This window comes from Lygodium microphyllum, chromosome 22 (genome assembly GCF_053477565.2).
Source record: "Lygodium microphyllum isolate KBCC chromosome 22, Lygodium_microphyllum_v1.1.10, whole genome shotgun sequence".
Classification (NCBI taxonomy): Eukaryota; Viridiplantae; Streptophyta; class Polypodiopsida; order Schizaeales; family Lygodiaceae; genus Lygodium; species Lygodium microphyllum.
In genome coordinates, this window is record NC_141156.1 from 20,219,812 (window position 1) to 20,241,166 (window position 21,355).

The 21,355-nt window shown below is 42.8% G+C and overlaps 1 protein-coding gene across 3 annotated transcripts in view; it reads left to right on the forward strand.

The window, feature by feature from the left end:
• Positions 1-21,355, forward strand: part of LOC148016942 (lactoylglutathione lyase family protein / glyoxalase I family protein) — a 55,044-nt gene that overhangs the window by 15,791 nt on the left and 17,898 nt on the right. For all 3 annotated transcript variants that reach the window (XM_087663258.1, XM_087663259.1, XM_087663260.1), the window contains one exon: positions 14,029-14,151. In XM_087663258.1, coding sequence (XP_087519384.1) covers positions 14,029-14,151 — 123 coding nt within the window. The remainder of the gene's footprint in view (positions 1-14,028; positions 14,152-21,355) is intronic.

A 21,355-nucleotide genomic window follows, 5' to 3' on the forward strand; every position in this document is an offset into this window, starting at 1 on the left:
GACTGAATCTTGCTATTATTTGCTGAAAAATTGGGCTGAAATCAACTGAATATTCAGCTCATTTTTTTGCTGTCATAAGTTGCAGCATTGAATTTCTGGTTTATTGCTGAAAAATGGCTGCAAATGCTTCTAGCAGCAGTGACATTAAATCCCTCTTTGAAATCAAGAGGTTTGATGGCAGTGGCTTTGACTTGTGGAAGGATAGGATGCAAGGCATTTTGTTTCTCAAGGACTGAGAGCTCATCTTTTGGAAAGATGGCAAGATCCATGCATAAGAAGCGGGATTGCCTCTTGCTTTGAATTTTGGAAAGGGAGGTATGCAGAAGTTGTTGGAAGACTTGGCTGTTTGAAATGCTTATGTAGCGGTACATGCTTCTACTTTTGGTCTACAGTTGGATAGAATGCATGGCCAAGTAATGGTTGGTCCAAAGACTGAAATATGGACAGTCTACAGCTATTACAGATGTGGATTGGGCTAGACTTGATAAGAAGGCCATTGCATACATTAAGATGGCAGTGTCTGATGATGTACTTATAGACATCAAGCGTCTTGACACAGGTTATGCTATATGGAAAAAGCTTAAGGATACTTATGAAAATACAACTCCTGTGAATCAAGTGTATCTTATGCGTAAGCTTGTGAACATGGAGTTAGATGAGTCTAAGCTAGCATCTGAGCATTTGAGTACTTTCACAGGGGTTTTGAGTTAGTTGCAGGACTTTGGTTTGGTAGCTTTCGATGATAAATTAAAAGCTATTTTCTTATTGATGACTTTGCTTGACAGCTGGGAATCTTTGGTTATGCCACTTAGCAACAATTTTGCTTTGACTTTCGATGGTGCAAGAGGTTCAATCCCTAATGAAGAAATCACAAGAAAGTCTAGTGAAAGCAGTGGTGTAGCTTACCATGTGAGAGGTAGGTTCGAAAAGAGGGGTAATGTAGCCAGTAAAGGTAAAAGCAGAAGCAAAAGCAAGGTCAAACAATAGGATGTCACACGCTATTAGTGTGGGCGTAAAGGGCATAAAAAGCCCGATTGTCGGTACTTCAAGAAAGAGCAGGAAAGAAAGAAACAACAGGGTAAGAAAAAGAAGAATGATAAGAAAGATGATGACAGCTCTTCCTCAAAAGAAGTTGCAAACGCAAATGTTGCATCTAGTGTGGTTAATATGTACATCACCAAAAAGGAGGTAATTGATGCCTTACTTTTAGCTCATGATGGGCTGTCACAATCATGGATAGTGGATAGCGGTGCCTCCTTTCATGTTACTCCCTCTTTGGAGTCATTTCCTGAATACATTGCAGTTTGTCTAGGCAAGGTTTACTTGGGTAATAACTATGTATGTGAGATAGAGGGAGTTGGCACCATTGACTTGGCTCTTGAAAATGGCCAAGAGCTGATTTTGCAGGATGTCAGATTTGTACCTGGCGTAAAGAAGAGTCTACTATCAGTTGGGCAACTTGATGCTAAAGGGTATTTTACTATATTTGGTGGTGGATCTTGAAAGGTCCATAAGGGCTCTATGCTGATTGTTAAATGCAGCAAAAGGGGGACTTTATATTATTTGCATTGTAAAGCATTACCTGGCAAGTTCTTGGCTGGGTGAAGTCCATTCACAGATGGAGCTTTGGCACAAAAGACTTGGTCATATGAGCCAAAAAGGCCTTCAAGTTCTCTCCTCTTTAGGGAGATTTGATGTAAAAGACTCTGGTCTTGAATTTTGTAATGGTTGCTTATATGGAAAACTAGTGAAGTCTCCTTATTATTCTGGTGTCGTTAAAAAGTCTAATGCTCTTGACCTAGTACACTCTGATGTGTGCACTATGCCTGTTAATTCGTATGGGGGTGCAAGGTATTTTGTTACTTTCATTGATGATTTTAGTAGAAAGTCATGGGTGTATGTACTTAAGAGCAAAAAGGAAGTGTTGGATTCTTTTAAAAAGTTTCATGCTTTTGTTACCACACAAAAAGGGCTTAAGTTGAAAGCCATAAGAACAGATAATGGGGGTGAGTATGTCTCAAAAGAATTTAACAAGTTTTGTGAGATGCATGGCATTAAGAGGGAGTTGACAGTCCCCTATAATCCTGCATCAAATGGCGTGGCTGAAAGATTTAACCGCACACTTTGTGAGAGAGTCAGATACATGCTATCCACAACTAATCTCCCGCAGCAGTTTTGGGGAGAGGCTCTTAAAATTGCAGTTCATGTATGCAATCGCTCTCCCAATCGTGCATTGGAAAATGGCGTTCTTGAATAGGTTTGGTCTGGCAAACCTGCTTCATATAACCATTTGTGTGTCTTTGGCTGTGATGCCTTTGGCATGTACCTGTAGAACAGAGGACCAAATTAGACATGAAATCCATCAAGGGCATCTTCATAGGATATGGAGATGAGGGAGAGATGGGTTATAGAGTTTGGCTTCCTCAAGGCAGGAAGATAGTATGCAGCCGAGATGTAATATTTAATGAGGCAAAGTTGCTGAAAAATGCTACACATGGTGATCTTGACAAAAAGAAGGTCAAATTTCAGCATGAACAACTAGCCATTCAGCAGCTATTAGTGGAAAATTCTATCCCTTTTGATGCTGAAAATGAGCAGCAACCTATTGTGCTACACCCAGAAGATCGTGGACAACAAATAGATACACAGGATCAAATAGGACAGCAAGAAGAACATGCTGAAAATAGATTACAGTAGTAAGAAAATGCTGAAAATCAGCCACTTGGTGATGATGTGCACATTCCTTGGGATGTAGGCCCACTGTCTGATAATATAGATCATTGGGTAAGACAGTCTACACGTGTCAGAAGGCAGCCACAGAGGCTTCAGCCATCTTTGGATTGCATTTTGTTGATTGATTAGGGTGAGCCTTTGACATTTAAAGAGGCACAGTCATGTGAAAACAAGAGAAAGTGGGAGCTTGCTATGCAAGAAGAGATGAAGTCTCTATATGCAAATAACACATGGGAGCTTGTACCTTTGCCCAAGGGTAGGAAAGCTATTCCTAATAAATGGGTTTATAAATTGAAATGTATTGATGGGAAGCCCAAGTACAAGGCACGACTGGTTGCTAAGGGTTATACACAGAAGAAAGGCATAGACTTCCAGGAGGTCTTTTCACCAGTGGTGAAGATGACTACGCTCCGTGTTTTGTTTGCTCTCACTGCATCCTTGGATTTAGAGTTGGATCAGATGGATGTGCTGTTTTTCTTCATGGTGACTTGGATGAAGAGTTGCACATGAAGCAGCCAGAAGGATTTGCTATTCTAGGAAAATAGCATTTGGTTTGTAAGCTGAAACACAGCTTATATGGGCTAAAACAAGCCCCTAGACAATGGTACAAAAAATTTGATACCTTTATGCTCAGCCATGGATTTAAACGCAGTCATGATCATTGCTTATACACTAAAAAGGTTGATGATGGAAGCCTTATTGTGCTGGTTTTATATGTGGATGACATGTCGATTGCAGGACATCATAAGAGTACTTTCAATACTCTTAAAAGGCAGCTAAGTTCAGCCTTCTCCATGAAAGATTTGGGGGCAGGTGAACACATTTTGGGCATGCGCATTAAAAGAGACAGAGGGCAGCATTTGTTGTTTCTCTCACAGGGCAAGTACATCAACAAAGTACTTGACAGGTTTAATATGGCTAATGCTAAGCCTCTTGGTGTGCCTCTATCGCCCCATACAAAGCTTAGCAAAGCTGATTGCCCTAAGGATGATGCAGCTGCTAGTGCCATGAAGGGTATACCTTATGCATCAGCTTGTGGATCTTTGATGTATGCCATGGTTGCTGAAACCAGCCTTCCTTCCCGGATAGGGTGGTTTAACTTGATTAAGCACTTAATTACAGCAATTAGCAAATGAACATAAACTGAAATGCTCACTTTACCTTCATAAGCTTGGACAGTGGACACCCTGTTGGCCCCAAAACTGGTGCCCCTTTCGATATTTCTTTAATTTCAATTGTTGATGGATAAATTACAAGCCGAGATTTCACAATCTCCTTAGCTGATTCAAAAGCCCCTTGCTGTTCCAATAATCAGTTAAGCATGCGGGCAAATTGCCCCTTGATTTTCACCCAGGACTTGCTCTAATGAACCCCGACTGGTCAAATGCTGCCCCAAATTCACAATAGATGGGCTGGCATCTGAAATCCTCACAATTCCATGAATTTCCGGTGCTGATTTCAGTATACAATGCCTTTGACTGATGGCACGAGTCCCAAGGTGGCTGCTAAACCCTAATTACTACTGTAATTTAGGGTTTACAGCAGTAAACTCTCTACTGTCCACCAAATTTGGCTGTACTCTGCTACCCATGGCTGAGAATTGCTGAGAATACTTGAGCATAGACTGGAGGAGATGAGAGAATGTTGTAGAAAGAGAGAAAATCAGCTGAAATGTATCAGCTAACGCCTTTGTTGGGGGTAAAGGCGCCTCCGCCTAGCCGCTCGTGTATTACTACACTGATAGTCACCACCACTGCACACTGCAGGTGGCGGGCGCCCGTCACCGTCACTTTATTCTTTATTCTTTTAGTGACAGTTTGAATAAAGGAAGGCCCGGTCACACATTGTGATTGTTGGAGTTTCCATTTCTTGTCTTTCTCTTTCTTGCTCTTGCTCTCCCGCTATAGCTCTCGCGTGCAAGCTTCTATCATTCTCACCTTTCAACTGGTATTAGAGTACGGCTTCGGACTCTTGAGCTTAGCTCGTGGCATTCTCAGCTCCCATCGACCCCCCGCTCTCATTGGGTCTCCTTCCCGGCAGCCATAGCTCATTCTCCTGAGCTCCCGTCACTCCCCGGCTTCCCGAGCTTCTTCCCGGCCTATTGAGGCACCATCAGGGCATTGATATTGAGGTATTGCTTCATTATTTCAGAGTTTTATTTCAGTCCACAGGTCTAGGTAAACAGGGTAGCCACCATTGAAGCTTCCAACCTTCATATCTCTTTGCCACTGGTTGTGGGCTGCTAAAGGCTTGTTCCCAGGCCTCTTTGGCTCATGTTTGAGCTCTCCAACCTCTCTAGACCTGCCACGTGGACCAGCAGGAGCAGCATCATCACGTAAATCTGCGCCTGATTTTGGACAGCCACCATTCAGCCACTTCAACTCCAGCTCCAACTTGGCATTAAGCACTTGTTCGGGCTTCATTTCGGGCTTCTTGCACATGTATTGATACTTGGCATTGATCCTTTGAGATTAGGCATTGGTTTGGTGGCTGAAAACAATGTTTTAGGACTGTTATAAACAGTCCATAGACATTCGATGCTAGTGCTACATTCACAGTTTATGCCTATGCTTGTTTGGGCATGACTACATAACCGGTTTGATGCCTATTGCATCCCGATTGATTGGGGGATTGAAGCTACATGCCATGCTATGATTTTGGCCTGGTTGTGGGGCTGGAAATACACAGTTTATAACAGTAAATGCATGCTGAATACTCTTGGGCTGAAGCTATCTTTCATGCTTTGACATATGCCTATTGGTTCCGGGTGTATGTCTTGGGTTATGCTATGATGTATCGATCATCGAGAGACGACTTTGAGCTTGTCATTGGATCCGGATGCTTTTGGAAGCTTGAGCTTGTTTAAGCCCGTACTTATTGACATCGGTCTATGCTTGACAGTGGTCTGTGCTTTGATAGTTATATGCTCTTTGGGTACAGTCTTACCCGATGCCTACGGCTTGATGTATTTGTCTTGGCATAGTGTACCATGTACTTGTTGAGCTGTAGTGCTCTCTGAAGACTTGGCTTGGATTCTCATTTGTTATTCGGGAATTTTGTATTGAATGTCATTTTTTGGTTGTCAGAGATTTTTTTTGGGATGTATGTCTTGCTCATGGATGCACCTACAGTTGCTTTGTAGTCGTCATGCTCTTGGGATGCTATTGAAGCATTGTCTTGGTTACCTGTCTTTGGTACTTTGACTTGGTTTGATCGAGCTGTTGAGCTCGTTTATCCGACTTTTGTGCCAGTGGGAGCACCTTGTATGCTTGATTGACATTGAGCAGGAGGTTTATGCTATTTGAGCATTTTGCAGATACTTGAGACTTTGGGATCTCTTACACTTAAATGTTACATGGTTCATGCACTGATATCTTGGAGTTGCTTTTGACCTGAGCTTGGGCTTTGCACTCTTGTGAGCATACACCTACTAGTGTTAGGTCTTGCCAGATACTTTACCCTACTGTCCAGGGGATATGCCTACTCACCGACGGATGCTTTGGTGACATGTTTGGGTGTTTGCTCAGGGCCTTGATGACTGTTTGGTGCTGATTTATGCCCGTTTATTGCTGGTTATGTCTTGGCTGTCATTTATTGATTTGGTGCAGTGATTTGGTCAGCAATTGACTCTCATAGTATCCTGCTGTCATTTATTACAGCAAGCATATAACTCTGGACTGACATGGATTTTTCACACTGAAATATTCTGAAATGATGTACTTTCACTAGTACTTAGTGGGCAGCAGCTTTGGTTACACTTTTCTTGCCATTTTCTCTCGATTTTGGTGATTTTTTGGTCATTTTCTACAGTAAACAACAAGTAGTTTTGAATTGTCTGCAGTCTTCCAGCGTGCATTATGGTAAGTTCGTCCATTGATCATGCTATTTTCAACATCACTAAGCTTGATGGTACGAATTATTCTTATTGGAAGAGCCAGATTTGGCAAGTGTTGGTGCAGAAATCGCAGATCAAACCATTGAGGTTGAGCGGGCATCCGCCTGCAACTATATCATATGAGGAATGGCTTGAGGTTGATGAGTTATGCAAGTTCACTGTTGTATTATCTCTCACAGAATAGGTTCATTACAATGTATTTGAGGAAGAACAGAGTGCATGGTAGTTGTGGGATAAAATCAAGAATCTCTATGACAAGAAAAGTCCAGTGAGTCAGATGTATTGGCTGAAGCAGCTAATGGATCTGCGCATGAAGGAGAATGTGACTATGTCTGGTCACTTGATAAAGTGCAGGATAAGTCTTCTGATCGCAGCATAGTGTTTGCAAAGTTCAGTGTTAAAATTGAAGAGATCAATGTTATGCAGCCTGAGGATGTTGATGATGATTATATCCTTGCAGCTTCTTCTAGTGCTTCGCAGATGATAGAGATACACTCTATGTATGCACAGTGTTGGCTCTTGGACTCAGGTGCGTCCTTTCATGTGACACCTTGAGGAGAGTGGTTTTATTCATACCGTATTGTTTCGGGTTTTATGCGCTTGGGTGATGACAGCTCTCTTGATATTGTGGGCATTGGTGATGTTAGGTTGCAATTTCCTTCTGGCAGTAGTTTTGTTATGCAGGATGTACATCATGTACCCGCTTTGATACGCGGCCTCATGTCAGCTGGGCAGCTTGATGACGCAGGTTATCATGTCTCTTTTGGAGACTCTGCATGGAAGATCACTCGTGGTAGACTTGTGATTGCGAGAGGTGCTAAGGCTGGCAGCCTCTATCCCTTGATTGTATCCGCTTCTTCCCTTGATTATGTTTTGTCTGTGGGTTCTATTCCACATGTATCTCTTTGGCATGTCCGTTTGGGCTATATGTCTTTGAAAGGAATGAAAATGTTTTCTGGTTTGCAGTACTTACCGCCCCTTGATTATGCATATTTTGATTCATGTGAGCATTGTCTTTATGGCAGGCAGACTAGGTCTACGCATAAGAAGTCTGGTAGGCTACACATGAGTGAGCCCTTGGCATTGGTACATTCGGATGTTTGTGGGTATGGCCATGCCTTGTCAGTCTATAGGTGGTGCAAAGTATTTTGTTACTTTCATAGATGATTTTTCACGGAAAGTTTGGGCTTATCCCATTAAGTTAAAATCCGATGTCTTGGCTGTGTTTCGAAGATGGCTTGCATTGGTTGAGAACCAGTCTGGATATAGGCTAAAATGCCTAAGGACAGATAATGGGGGCGAGTATGTCTCGCGTGCTTTTGAGCAGTTTCGTGATGAGAGGGGTATTAAGCGTCAGTTGACTGTCCCCTACACCACCCTCCCCCCCCCCCCCCCCCAGAATGGTTTGACTGAGCGGATGAATAGAACCATCTAGGAGCGTGTACGCAATATGCTTAGCCATGCAGGCCTACCACAGAGCTTTTGGGCTGAGGCAGTTAGTACAGCTGTGCATATCATAAACAGATCACCTTCTAGTGGTTTGGATTTCCAGGTTGCCGAGGAGGTATGGATTGTAAACCTCCCTCTTATGCGCATTTCCGTGTCTTCGGATGTGAGACATTTTGCCATGTGCCCAGGGACAAGAGAAGTAAGCTGGATCCTAAGAGTGTCAAATGCATTTTCCTTGGTTATAGAGATGCAGGCGAGATGGGTTATCGTCTCTGGGATCCGTAGGCGCGGAAAGTCATCCGCAGTCATGATGTAGTCTTCCATGAAGATAAGATGCATAGGCAGTCTAAGAGAGTTGCTGAGATCCGCAGGGTTATATTTCAGAAGGAGCCGAGAGCTCCCGCACAGCCAGTTGGACAGCCTACAGTTGCAGCAGATGCTTATGGTCAGGGTGTTGGACAGACAGCTGGGCAGGTAGCAGAGCGTGCCGTGAGACGGTCTGCTAGAGACAGACGTCCATCTGATAGATTTCAATCCTCGATGTATTATGTCTTGGTTACAGATGCAGGAGAGCCTTTTACTTATGATGAGGCTATGCGCAGGGGTGACAGTCACTCCTGGGAGAGGGCTATGCAGTCTGAGATAGACTCCTTGCATAAGAATGAGACTTGGGATTTGGTTTCCTTGCCTCAGGGCAAGAAGGCTTTGTCATGCAAGTAGGTGTACAAGCTGAAAAGTATCCCTGGACATCCCAAGCCGGCATACAAGGCTAGATTGGTAGCAAAGGGTTTTAAGCAGGAGCATGGTGTGGACTTTGATGAGGTCTTTTCTCTTGTGGTTAAGATGACCACCCTGCACTTATCTTGACTTTGGTTGCTCAGCTTGACTTGGATCTATACCAGATGGATGTCAAGACGGCTTTCTTACATGGGGACTTGCATGATGAGATTTATATGGAGCAGCCTGAGGGCTTTGCAGAACCTGGCAGAGAGCATCTAGTGTGCAAATTGAAGAAAAGTCTTTATGGCTTAAAGCAGACACCTAGGGAGTGGTATCATAAGTTTGATGCCTTTATGCAGTCACAGGGCTACAGTAGGAGTGCTTTGGATCCGTGTTTTTACACGAAGAAAGCCCGTGATGGTTCTTTATTGATTTTGGTACTCTATATGGATGATATGCTGATAGCAAGGAAAGCTCATGATGAGCTAGATGCTCTTAAGATTCAGCTCAAGAAGAGCTTTGAGATGAAAGATCTAGGACAAGCCTCTCACATATTTGGTATGCGCATTAGACGCGAGCGGCATCAGGGACTCCTTCACTTATCACAGAGGGAGTACATTCATAAAGTCCTTGAGCGCTTCCGCATGCAGAACGTAAAGTCTATTGGTTGTCCATTGCCTTCATATGTGAAGGTATCACAGGCTGATTGCCCGCAGACAGATGAGCAGAGGGCCGAGATGGCCAAGATTCCCTATGCATCCGCAGTGGGCAGTCTTATGTATCCCATGATAGCCACTCGTCTAGATATTGCCTTTGCAATTGGTGTTGTGGCACGCTATATGGCTACACCTGGCAAGAAGCATTGGGATGCCGTGAAGGGTATCATGAGGTACCTGAAGGGCACTGTAGATATGTGCATATGCTATGGCAACCAGGATACAGGACCGTAGGATACACTGACTCTGATTATGCAGGACATGCAGGTAGTGGGAAGTCCACTTCCAGCTATGTATTCACCTATGCTAGAGGTGCTGTTTCTTGGATGTCTAGGGTGCAGAAATGCACGGCCCTTTCTACTACAGAGATCGAGTATGTTGCGGCCACTGAGGCTTGCAAGGAGGCCATTTGGTTGGGTTGTTTGGTTGTTGACCTTGGTATTGATGCTATCCCTACACTGCATTCGGATTCTATGAGTGCTATTTAGTTAGCCAAGAATCCGGTCTTCCATGCGAAGACGAAACATATTGAGGTGAGGTATCACTTCATACGTGGGGTCGTTGAGGACAAGTCTGTTGACCTTGTCAAGATCTCAACTGACCAGAATCCTGCAGATCTGCTCACGAAAAGCCTCTCTACAGAGCGCTTTGCCTTTCTCAGGAGGTTGATGGGCGTGGGATGAGATGACATCTTTTCTCATCTTGTTGTACATATGTACATGTTGTACTGTCTTTTTCTTTTTCTTTTCACTCCTCACTAGGGCAGATTCGCCTTTAAGTGGGAGGTTGTTGGGGGTAAAGGTGTCTCTGCCTAGCCGCCCGTGTATTACTACATTGACAGTCACCGCCACTGCACACTGTAGGTGGCAGGCGCCCGTCACTGTCACTTTATTCTTTATTCTTTTAGTACCAGTTTGAATAAAGGAAGGCCTGGTCACACATTGTGACTGTTGGAGTTCCCATTTCTTGTCTCTCTTTCTTACTCCTACCCTCCTACCATAGCTCTCGCGTACAAGCTTCGATCCTTCTCACCTTTCAGCCTTGACCTTGCACACCATTGTGCACTTTCACCCCTTCAGTAGGAGGGGGAGAAGCGGAAGATGGAGGAGTGCTAAGAGGCAACCTGGAAGGAAGAAGAGGGATAGAAGGCGGGGGAGGGGGGGTGTCAGTCGATGACAAAGTATCACCGGTAAGAGAACCATCAATAGGATCCTCGAAAGCCGCAGTCTCATCGAAGATCACATCCCTACTCACCTTAATCTTCTGTGTCATTGGTCATAGAGCCGATATCCCTTCGTGTTCGTGCTATAGCCCACGAAGATAAGCCTCCTTAACTTCGAGTCGAGCTTTGTCTGTCTCTTCTTCTTGTCCACATGGACATAGGCATCACATCCAAAGATGCAAAAGTGAGACATGGAAGGCTTCTTCCCAAAGAAAGCCTCATAGGGAGTCATGTCGTGTAAGGCCAAAGTCGGAGAACGGTTGTAGATGTGAACCTCAGTAGCCACCGCCTCACCCCAAAGGGAATGAGGAAGACTCCTATGCTCCACCAACATTGATCGGGCCGTCTTCACCATGGTTCGATTCGCACGCTCCACCACACCATTCTTTGGTGGTGTGTTCGGATGGGAATACTCCACTCGAATATTGTGATCCTTGCAAAGCTGAGAGAAGAGGTAAGAAGTAAACTCGCCACTATGATCAACTCGTACACCACGAACTTTGGAAGTAGTTTGCATCTCCGCAAACACCTTCCACTCGCAAAAATTGAGAGGACGCCTTGCTCTTGTATTCTTGAAAATATGGCTACACATAATGACTGAAGTCGTCAACAATGAGCATTAGATACTTGGCCTTCCCAAGGGAGGTGGTGCCCATAGGTTTGCAAAGATCGGTATGAACCAACTCCAACGGTGAAGAAGTCCTTCTAGAAGCAACCTGTGGGTGAGGTTACCTATGCTATATATGCAGCCCATTGTGTTTGGGACTCATGGTATTAATGTTGCTTATGCAATTGCTCCGTATAGTGTTGGCCACAAGGAAAAATGTTGCTAGTAATGCATGCAATGTATGGAAAAATGTATCTTGGTATGACTGGTAGTATGCAAATTTCCATGCATAGTTACACTGCAATGGTCCAAAAATGCATATGGTGCTTATAACATGTCAAATACACATGAGGGCTAGTCAATTGGATGCAATATTGGGTATTAGTTAAGTTGGAATTGCAACAATGTAAAAGTATAAAGCATCACAATGCTTAAGGGGAAGAAATGCCTACAATCTAGTGGAGGTTTGATGCAAGTTAGTGGTAAAATTTCCATATGCTTCTTGGTGAAGCTTCAATATTGTTTCACCAAAGATGCAAAATGGATGGAAGAGGATGACTTGGTAGACCATCCTCAGTTGTTGTAGGATTATCTAAATGCCTTTTAGTTAGAGTGACTTCAGTTTGGGCTTATTTAGGTTTAGCAGAGCAAGGGTTCGAAGTATTGCATGATACTCAAAGGGTGAGGTAGCATTTCCACTTCTCCAATTGTGGATGGCTCTCGTATGTAGTGGATCTTGGATGTATTCAACATGCATCTAAGGTACTATGCTGATAGTATGTCTGCCATGAGGTGGTTTATAGGCACCAAGGATTAGTCCTATAGTATGTGACAGTAATTTGGAGCCCTTTGGGAGTAGGGGATAGTAACCCAAGGTTCTTTTGGTGCAGGTGATAGCATATTGGAGGGTGCTACAGTCTTTTTGGTGGTCCTAAGGTGTAGGTGACAACTTCATGGCTGTTTGAGCAGGGCAGCAACAAATTTTTAGTATTTCTTGCGATGAAACTCTGAAATTTTCTCTCTCTATAGCATTCTCTCTCATCTCCCAACTCTCTCTCAAGTTATCTTAGCATTTTCCAATAGTTTGAGCCATTAGAAGAAGAGATTTTAGTCAATCTCTGCTGTAAAACCTAATTTATAGCAAAAATTAGGGTTTGACAACCGCCTTGGGATGTGTACTCAGAATTGAGGGCTTAGAACTTGAATTACAATAGCTGAAATGAGAAATTTCAAGGAGATTCAAGAGGCCAGGTAGCCAATATGAGATTTGGGTTGAATTTGTTTTTCAAGGAGCAAGGTAAAGACCAAGTCCCAAGTAAATCAAGGGGCGAATCGGTTTGGAGGCTTCTTGGTCAATTTTGATAGCAAAAGGCACTTGGATTAGTGGAGGAGATCAGAGGATCTCAGTTGTTCTCCTTCCATTTGCAATATAAGATAAATAAATACAGTTAGGGGTGCCAATTTTGGGGCCAATAGGGTGTCCAATGTCCAAGATTTAAGTGGTAAAGTGTACATTTTAGTTTACGTGAATTTTCTGCTTGCTGTAATTAGTGCTTAGTTAGGTTATTTACCACCCTATCCGAGGAGGAAGGATGGTTTCATGTCGAGCTTTCAAATCAAGGTCTAGGTTTGTCTAGAGAGTATCTAGCTGTGATACCATGTAAAGAAATACCCGAACAAAGAAGATAAACGCAAGTGTATGACAAAACACACAGTGATAATAGAACTTAGAGAGGTGAAGAGTAACTTAGAGACATTGAAGATTGAAGAATGAATAATGAATAATATGATGCTCAACGCAGTAAACACACTATGTAGAGTGAATACAAAACCTGGAACTTTCATGTCTTTGAAAGGCTAGGATAGAGATGAGCTGGGGGGTGTCATACTTGGAATGGATCCCGAATCATAGCAGGCAGCCTCCAAGTAGTGAGCAGCTGTTGTAAACAGCAGTGCAGCCTGCTCTGCTCCAAAAAACTCAGGGCTGCTCTTGATAAGGAATGATCTGATGAAGTGTACATACTACAACACTTCAGAGACAATCAGCAGCTTCCAGAGGCAGTATGGCAGCAGGGCAGCAGGTGTAGAATGAAAATGCAGCAGCTGAGATGCAGCTGAGAGGAGTTTTGATGATGTGGAAGCTGTGCAGCAGCAGCTGGGCTGAAAATGCAAGGTTTGCAGCAGTGCTAGGTAGTGGGCTGCATCAGACATGCTGAAAACTGGCCATGGACAGCAAGTGCAGCAGTGGAAGAGGCTGATGCAGGCGCCTAACTGATGGACAGCACCACAAACTGAGGTATCCACTTGGAGAGGGATGTAGACAGTAGTAGACAGGGCACCAACAATTTGCAAGACAAGACTAGGGCTCAATGGTGGGCAGCCTTCTATGTATGGATGTGGATCCTCCTAAATTTAGGGTTTTGGCTTATGGCACATAGACACTCTCTAGGAAAGTTTGGTAATTTAATGTTTTGGGGCCGTTTTAAAGAGCTAATTGAATATTTTAAGTTTGTAATGCACTTTTGAGCTCAATAGCACCTACATGTAATCTTTTTAAGTTCCAACCTTTTAAGTACTGGTAGTCACCTGCTCCCCATCTTGAATCATCATCTTGTTTCTCCTGTTCTGTATATGCTTATTTTCATAGCTTGCAAATGTTAATTCTACCTTTATGGTGCTTGAATAGGACATTGCACACCATAGACCTGTGCATATAATGGCAACTGCTTTGAAAGAATCCCCTGCAAACAATCCAGGTCTTTGTGAAACATCAGAAGCTGCAACCAAGAACTATTTTCTACAACAAACTGTAAGCTCAACTCTACATGCTTTACAAATTTATGTAGTTCTTTTAAAGGTTTCTGCAAGTGGTGTGTCAGAATTTTATTTATGATTCCTATGTGGTAAGGTCTCTTCACTTTGGAATATCAGTAAGATGACACAAATTGTTTAGAATTTTGCAAGTAAGAAAATTGAAAATTGATGTTTGCAGAGAATCCTTTATTCATGTCATTAGAATAAGTGGTTTCACATTTTTGTTAGAATCTATGGTTATTTAAAGCTGGCATATAGCAGACTTGGTCCGCTCACACCAGAACTTTCTTGTTGCCCTTCTTCTTGAATTCATGATAATGGGACAAATTTCTGAATTTACTGCTCACAGAATATTGGAACTGGAACATTTTTAAAAAAACATTTTCATTGTTGTCTCCAAGAGTGCTTTCTCCTCCACCTTTTTGCTTGGATGTAAGAACATAACATGCACAGAGATAAATTTTTGTCCTTGCAAGCAGACTTGCCATAGCTAATTAGGCCAATGTATCAAATCAGGAGGTATGTTCTTTATGGTTGTCATACATAAAAGAGTGTGTTTGCCCCGTTGTGAGCCCCTTCAGGGTGGTTGATGGAAGGGCCGACTCAATCTTGGATATCAATTTTCATAGAAAACTTCAAGTACTTATAGGTGAATGCAATCTATGAGAGGTCCGTTGTTCAATTTCTTGGATTGCCTGACACTCAGTGTTGAGGTCTCCTTTCCCCCGATTGCTGGTTTCAATTGATCTCTGTTCACCTCTGGACATTTTCTTTGTCATAGTTCACTGAACCAACTCAAGGTCCGATTTCCATTACGTTACCTTTCAGAAAACCTTCCAAATACTCATAGTCCTCTTTTCTCCAGAAAGCTCTGTCTAAGGCTTGTTCTCTTAATTTATCCTAAAGCACCAAGCATTCATACTCCAAGGCTAGTCTGTCAATCCAAGGAGCATTCTCTTTTGTGGTCATGATGCTGTCATTGTCCCCCACTTAAACTTATGCTCAATTGAACTGCATCCAGATCGTTCTCCACCATTTGCACCCCCAACATCTCTCCTTCTCGCTTTGAAATGCTACTAGTGATGTTCTGATGCTGTTGTGACTGAGAGAATTCCCCTGACTGCTGTAATGAGGGGGAATGTTGCGTGATGCTGTTGCAACTGTGGAAGAATGCATGTTGAGTGCTGTAGTGACAGAGATTGTTGTTGCGATGCTCTAATACTCTGAGGCAATCATGATGCTCTGTGTCTCTGATGCTTTGAAATGATCATGACCAGCAGTGGTGTGAACTTAATTGTAAACCGTGTAACCAGTGAAAATAGTGAAAACAGTGAAAGCAGGGAAAATAGTGAATACAAAATGTAGACAACAGTAATGAATGTGCCTGCAGAATATACAGTAATAAAATTCGAGTTGTGGTGTAAATGATGATTTGTAGGGTTTACCCATAGCTTATTGATGCTATGGATCACAAGGGGAGTTACATTACATGCTACTATATGATGACATTAGGCACTTTGCCAGCATGGGAGACATACTTCTACTATTGGACATTAGTACACATGTCAATATAGACCTTTTATGTTACAGATAGCCTCATGTATGGTATGCAAAGAACTGCATGACAGAGGGGATGTGTAACTGAGTATGGAACACATGTACTGACTCTAGTGCACACAGATTCATGATCTACAATGGCTTGGCTAAGTGGCCAACCTCGGGCTCTCACTTGCTGGAACAACAAAGGATGTGCTAGTACTGTTGACTGCCTCATAAGATCACTTGTTTTGACTTTTGATATCTAGAGCTTTCATGTTTTGGAGAGACCTATTGGGGTGGTAGCAGATTATGCCTATATGAGGTATTTAGTGATATAGTAATAGCCTTATATGCAGATAAATGCTCAATGAAAATGGCCTTCCTTCTTGGAGAGGGTGGTAATTCCCTTATCAAGTATGTAATTACAACAATTAGCAAATAAATATAAATTGAAATGCACACTTTACCTTCAAAATTCTTAGACAATGGACACCCTATTGACCCCAAAATTGGCACCCCTTTTTGTATTCTTTAACTTCAATTGCCAATGGATTGATTATAAGCCAAGATTCCACAATCCCCTTGGCTAATCCAAAAGCCCTTTGCTGTTCTAACAATTAGCAAACAAATTGGGCACTTTACCTCTTGATTTTCACTTGGGACTTGCTCTAATTGGATCCCAGCTGGCCAAATGCTACCCCAAATTTATAATGGATGGCTGGGCATTTAATCCCTGACAATACCACAAATTGTAGGTGCTGATTTCAGTGTATGATGCCTTCTACTGATGGCACGAGTCTTGAGGTGACTGCTAAACCTTAATTTCTGCAGAAATTTAGGGTTTGCAGCAGAATTCCTCTGTTGTCCACCAAATCTTGCCAAGATATTCTCCAAACAGCTGAGATAAGCTGAGATCTCTTGAGAATAGATTGGAGAAGGTGAGAGAAAGTCAAGATGGAGAAATCTGATTTTCTTAGTGAGAAAACCTTGAAATCTGCATGCTGTTTGATGTAGCCAACATCTAATGCAGTCACCTACTGCGAAGCAACTCCAAAATGCTGTTACTCAATTAGCAATGCTATCTTCGGCCCTTGGAAGGTATCTTCGTGTTGTTGCTTGGCCTTGGAAGGTCCGAGATGGCAGTCACTTGCATCCAATGCTAATTTTTGCATAGGTAGAATGACCAGCAACCTTCTGTCTCTCTCCCACCAATTGAAAACTAACTGAATGGTTGAGATTCGGCCCCCAAAAACGTTTTCTTAGTTTGCATGGGCATTTTTGCCAAGCGGCAATCTTTTAAACCCATTTTCAGTATCATCCAGCCTAAATTAATTTTCAAATTTAAATAATTATGAAAATTAAGTTTAGCCCTTTTGAGACTTTCCAAAATTAAACGTGCCCAGGTATCCATAAGTACATTGGCTAGGCCATTTGCAACTTGGAGTGGTCCCCAACCTTTGTTGACCCTTAGACTAGCATTAATTAATTAATTAATGCTAGTCCCTAGTGTCACCACTGATACGTATTTGCCAAACAATTGTCCTAGCATCAAAACTATCACCAACTAACCCATAAAGCCTTGTTGGCAAAACTTATTACAACTTTTACCTTTGATACCCACTACTTCCTCCGGATCCTTGGCTTGTTACTATGAAATAATTGCCATGTGCATCACATGTGCTAAATAATCTTGCACATTTGATTAGTAACTTAATCAAATATTATTGGCAAGATTAAAGCATCTCAAAATTTCACGTCCCCATGATAGACCTCACCCTTGAAATCCTTGTAATTGTCCTCAATTACACTGCATTGTACCAAAGGAAAAACATTTTGTACTAGAATTCCCATAAGGCACCTCAGTCACAACATTAGCCACTATTGTCTAACCATGCCACATGGCCCAAACCTTACTAAAAATTTCCAGTCAGCATAAATATGACATAAATCTGAAAAACAATACAAAGCTATTGCTAGAAACCCATTGGATACATCCACAACTCATGTTTCTTAGCTGTTTTGACTTCACCACCAGAGTAAAGCATATTCTCAACATAAACCATGGTTGAAACAATCAATGGTATTCACTAACATGCTGCTGTCCATGAAACTAGCTGTAAACCATTGAAAATTGAGCATAATTTGATCGTAAACTGACCACTTGCTGATCTGAGAATTGACCACAAACTGCTGTAAATGTGATCCCAAACTGATTGCAAAAAATGATGCAAAAATGATTTGAAAAGTGACCGAAAACGGTTCTCAAACTGATAAGAAACATAATTAAAACTTATCAGAATTTGATTTTAAAATTGAGGCATAAGCTCATGCTAAACTAATGCAAATGTATAGTTTCAGTGTTGTGGTGAAACCCATACTCATCTGCTTACATCTCACAGTGACTAGTACACTGAGTAGTAACCCCCATGGTAGACATATTGTTAGCACAGTAGCTTGGATGCATGCTGAATATGTCCCAGATTCACTACACACAAGAGTTGTCTTAATAAGTGCTACCTCCCCCTTGAGCATCGGACAATGCTCCAAACTCTTGCTTTGCCAAACTTGACTGAGCTCGAACTAAAGTCGGCTCCAACTGAAAGGCATCTAGGTAAAGGTACAACAATTGAGGATGGTCTACTAAGTCATCCTTTTCCATCCATTTTGTATCCATTGGTGAATAGTTTAAAAACTTCACCAAATATCTATTGGAAACTTTGCCCTCGGTCTTTCTTTTCTTATGTGCCAAGATTTGCTCGGGTACTAAGATCTCATCTAACTCCTCAATGTTAGGCTAAATTTCAGGATATATTGTTGAGCTAAAAAATGCATTAGCTTGGCTTAAATAGTCTCAAAATACACTTAATTAATGAAGAAACCTTCTTATTTTAAAAAGAGACACGATTCTAGAGAGTTACTGTGTCCCAAATGCAAAACCCTAATTTATGTGCCCTAAACTTTCTATAAATAAGAATGTATCCCACTACTCTCCCACAATCTCGTTTTTGCAGGTTTCAAGAGCTGTATCTTTACTGCCCAGACACTGTTTGTAGAGAATAGTGTGGTCAGAGCTTATCCCAGCCATCTACTATCATTTGACGCTTGATTTTAGCATTCGCCTTCACTTTGCAACTATCATGTGGGACCTTGGAGTTGCCGCCTACAGTCAGATTGCTGCATTTGATGCTGACATCATCATTTGGTGTTGTCATCATCAGTTTACAGTTTTTGCTTTCTGCCCTGACTTTCTCTCTTCTTTGTTTGTTGCATTTGTATCTAACAATTGTTGCCTAGTTTTTCTCTCTTCTCAAGATACTTGCGTTTTTAGTTCTCTCTCTTGCACTATTGTCTACATTAGATCTAGCCTTCCTTGACTGTGTTTGTTGGTATTCGACGCATGGAGACTGCCTTGTTGTGATTCAGGATCCAATTGGAGTACGATGCACTCTATAGCTCATAACTTTGTTGTAATTTGTTCTTTTGAGGCCATACATTATGAGGCAGTGTGATACAACAGTGCATTGCTATTATTTCTTGGTTGAGTGCTGATTTGGATCAAATTGGGCATACTTCGGCATTTGTGTGACAATTTGGTACTTATTGTATAATCCCGAGGGGATTTGTTGGTACTCTGAGGAGTACAATCTATATTTCAGCAGAGATGTATTTGACTGCAGATTTTTGTTCATTACTGATAGCATGGCATGTGACGGGACTAATATTCAAAGCAACATCCTTGGTATCCTCACTTAGGAGGACAAACTTGATAGATCAAACTATGTGTTGTGGAGTTTTATGGTCCGCAACCTTCTTGTAATGAAGGACTTGTGGGACTATGTTATAGGTGATTTGTAGTGACTAAGAGGTCTTGCATCTCAAATATCTTAGTACAATGTGTTAGAGATCATAGCCTGTTTGGCAGCAGCAGGGCAGGTTTGGTGGCAGTCTACACAGTCGGACTGTGCAGTCGGACTGCTTGCAACCCAGTCGGCTGCATTTAATGCAGCCGACTTGTTCTGGTTGCGCCCTATTTCTGGCGCTCTATTTCTTGGCAGATTTTGGCTATTTATATCCGACACTTTCAGCAGTCTGGAGACACTTCTCTGACACAGATTACAGACCGGTGACGTGCAGTTTCTGTCTCTGTTCACAGATTTCAGACAGCAGACAGTGCAGACTGCAGCAGACTTCGAGGTGGACAGCAGGTTGCATCGTCGAGGTGGAGACACGCAGTCCAGCACACCGCGCCCATGTATATCTTTGTATTCAGCCTTCTTTATACAGTAGATCTTCATCGTTCACTGTCTCTTTCTCTCCCTTCTCTCTCTGCGTTCTCTCTCTCTCAGTCCTACGCTTCCGCACCGCTGCACTCTGACATGGTATCAGAGCAGTGTTTGAGGGCTGACTGAGCGCAGAATCAACCTGAAGAGGAGTTTCCATCGCGACACAAATTTGCGTTTTTTGCGTTTAAGGGCAGACAGGAGGGCTGTGCCTTGGAACAAGGCTGAAACGAGTGTGGGCGCACACGAAAGGAGTACAGGTGGTGGATTTGCTGCTGTTTACTGCTGTTTGACGCAGAGGAAGTTTGAGTTTTCAGCCTACAAGTGCAGGTTTTGCTTTTTTCATCGCCTCCGGCGGGTGAAGAAGCTTCAGGACGCGCAAGAGCCTTAGCAGGCTGAGTTTTCCCAGTCAGAGGGGGCTGCTTTTGTGTTTGTGAAGGCATTGCAGGTGAAGATGTCTACCGAGATGGACTTGGAGTTCCAGGCGATTATGGACCGGAAGGTGCCTGTCTTACCGGCTCTTCCTACAGATCAGAAGCTCGACGGCGACAACTACTGCATTTGGCGCGTCATGATGTTGGCCATCCTTGAGTCCTATGATTTGGTGGAGTTGGTACAAGAGGAGATTGACCGGCCCTCGGTAAGAGATGAGTCCAAACTCTCTTCCGATGCTCGTGCGGAGTTGGCTAAGGCTCAGTCTCATTGGGACAAACTGAATGCCAGGATTCGATCCTTTCTCTTTCTATCATGCACTACAGCCGTGATCGCTCACATCGAGCACTTGACGGTGGCTCGTGAGATATGGCTGGAACTTGATCAAATGTACAATCGGATGACCCTAATGAAGAGGGTTTCTTTGGAGGTAAAGATGCGGACCTTGTCCGTAAATAAGTCTTCTTCGCTAAGGGAACACATTAACAAGCTAAGGCAGCTACAGATGCAGGTTCAGAATGCGGGGAAGCCCATTTCCTCCGAAGACATGGCGATCACACTATTGTCCCAGTTGCCGCCACTATTTGGTACATTTTACTCTGCCCTTATTGCTTCAGGGTGAGAGTCTACTCTTCGGTGGGAAGAGTTGGTTCCTATGGTCTTGGACCAAGAGGAACAGTTAAAGGGACAGAATGCTTCCAAGTCGGAGGCGTTGACAGGTCAAGCCTCTCAGAAGAAGGGGAAGGACCAAAAGAAGAAGAAGGGGGATAACAAGTCCAAGAAGGACAAGGACAAAGACTCCACATGCCATATTTGTGGAAAGACTGGCCATTGGAAGAAGGATTGCCCTGACAAAGACACGAAGGACACCAAGAAGAAGGATACCAAGGATTCTAGAGCGGTGGCTGCACCCTCATCAGCTGCATTTCTTCATCTAGCTGTCATTGA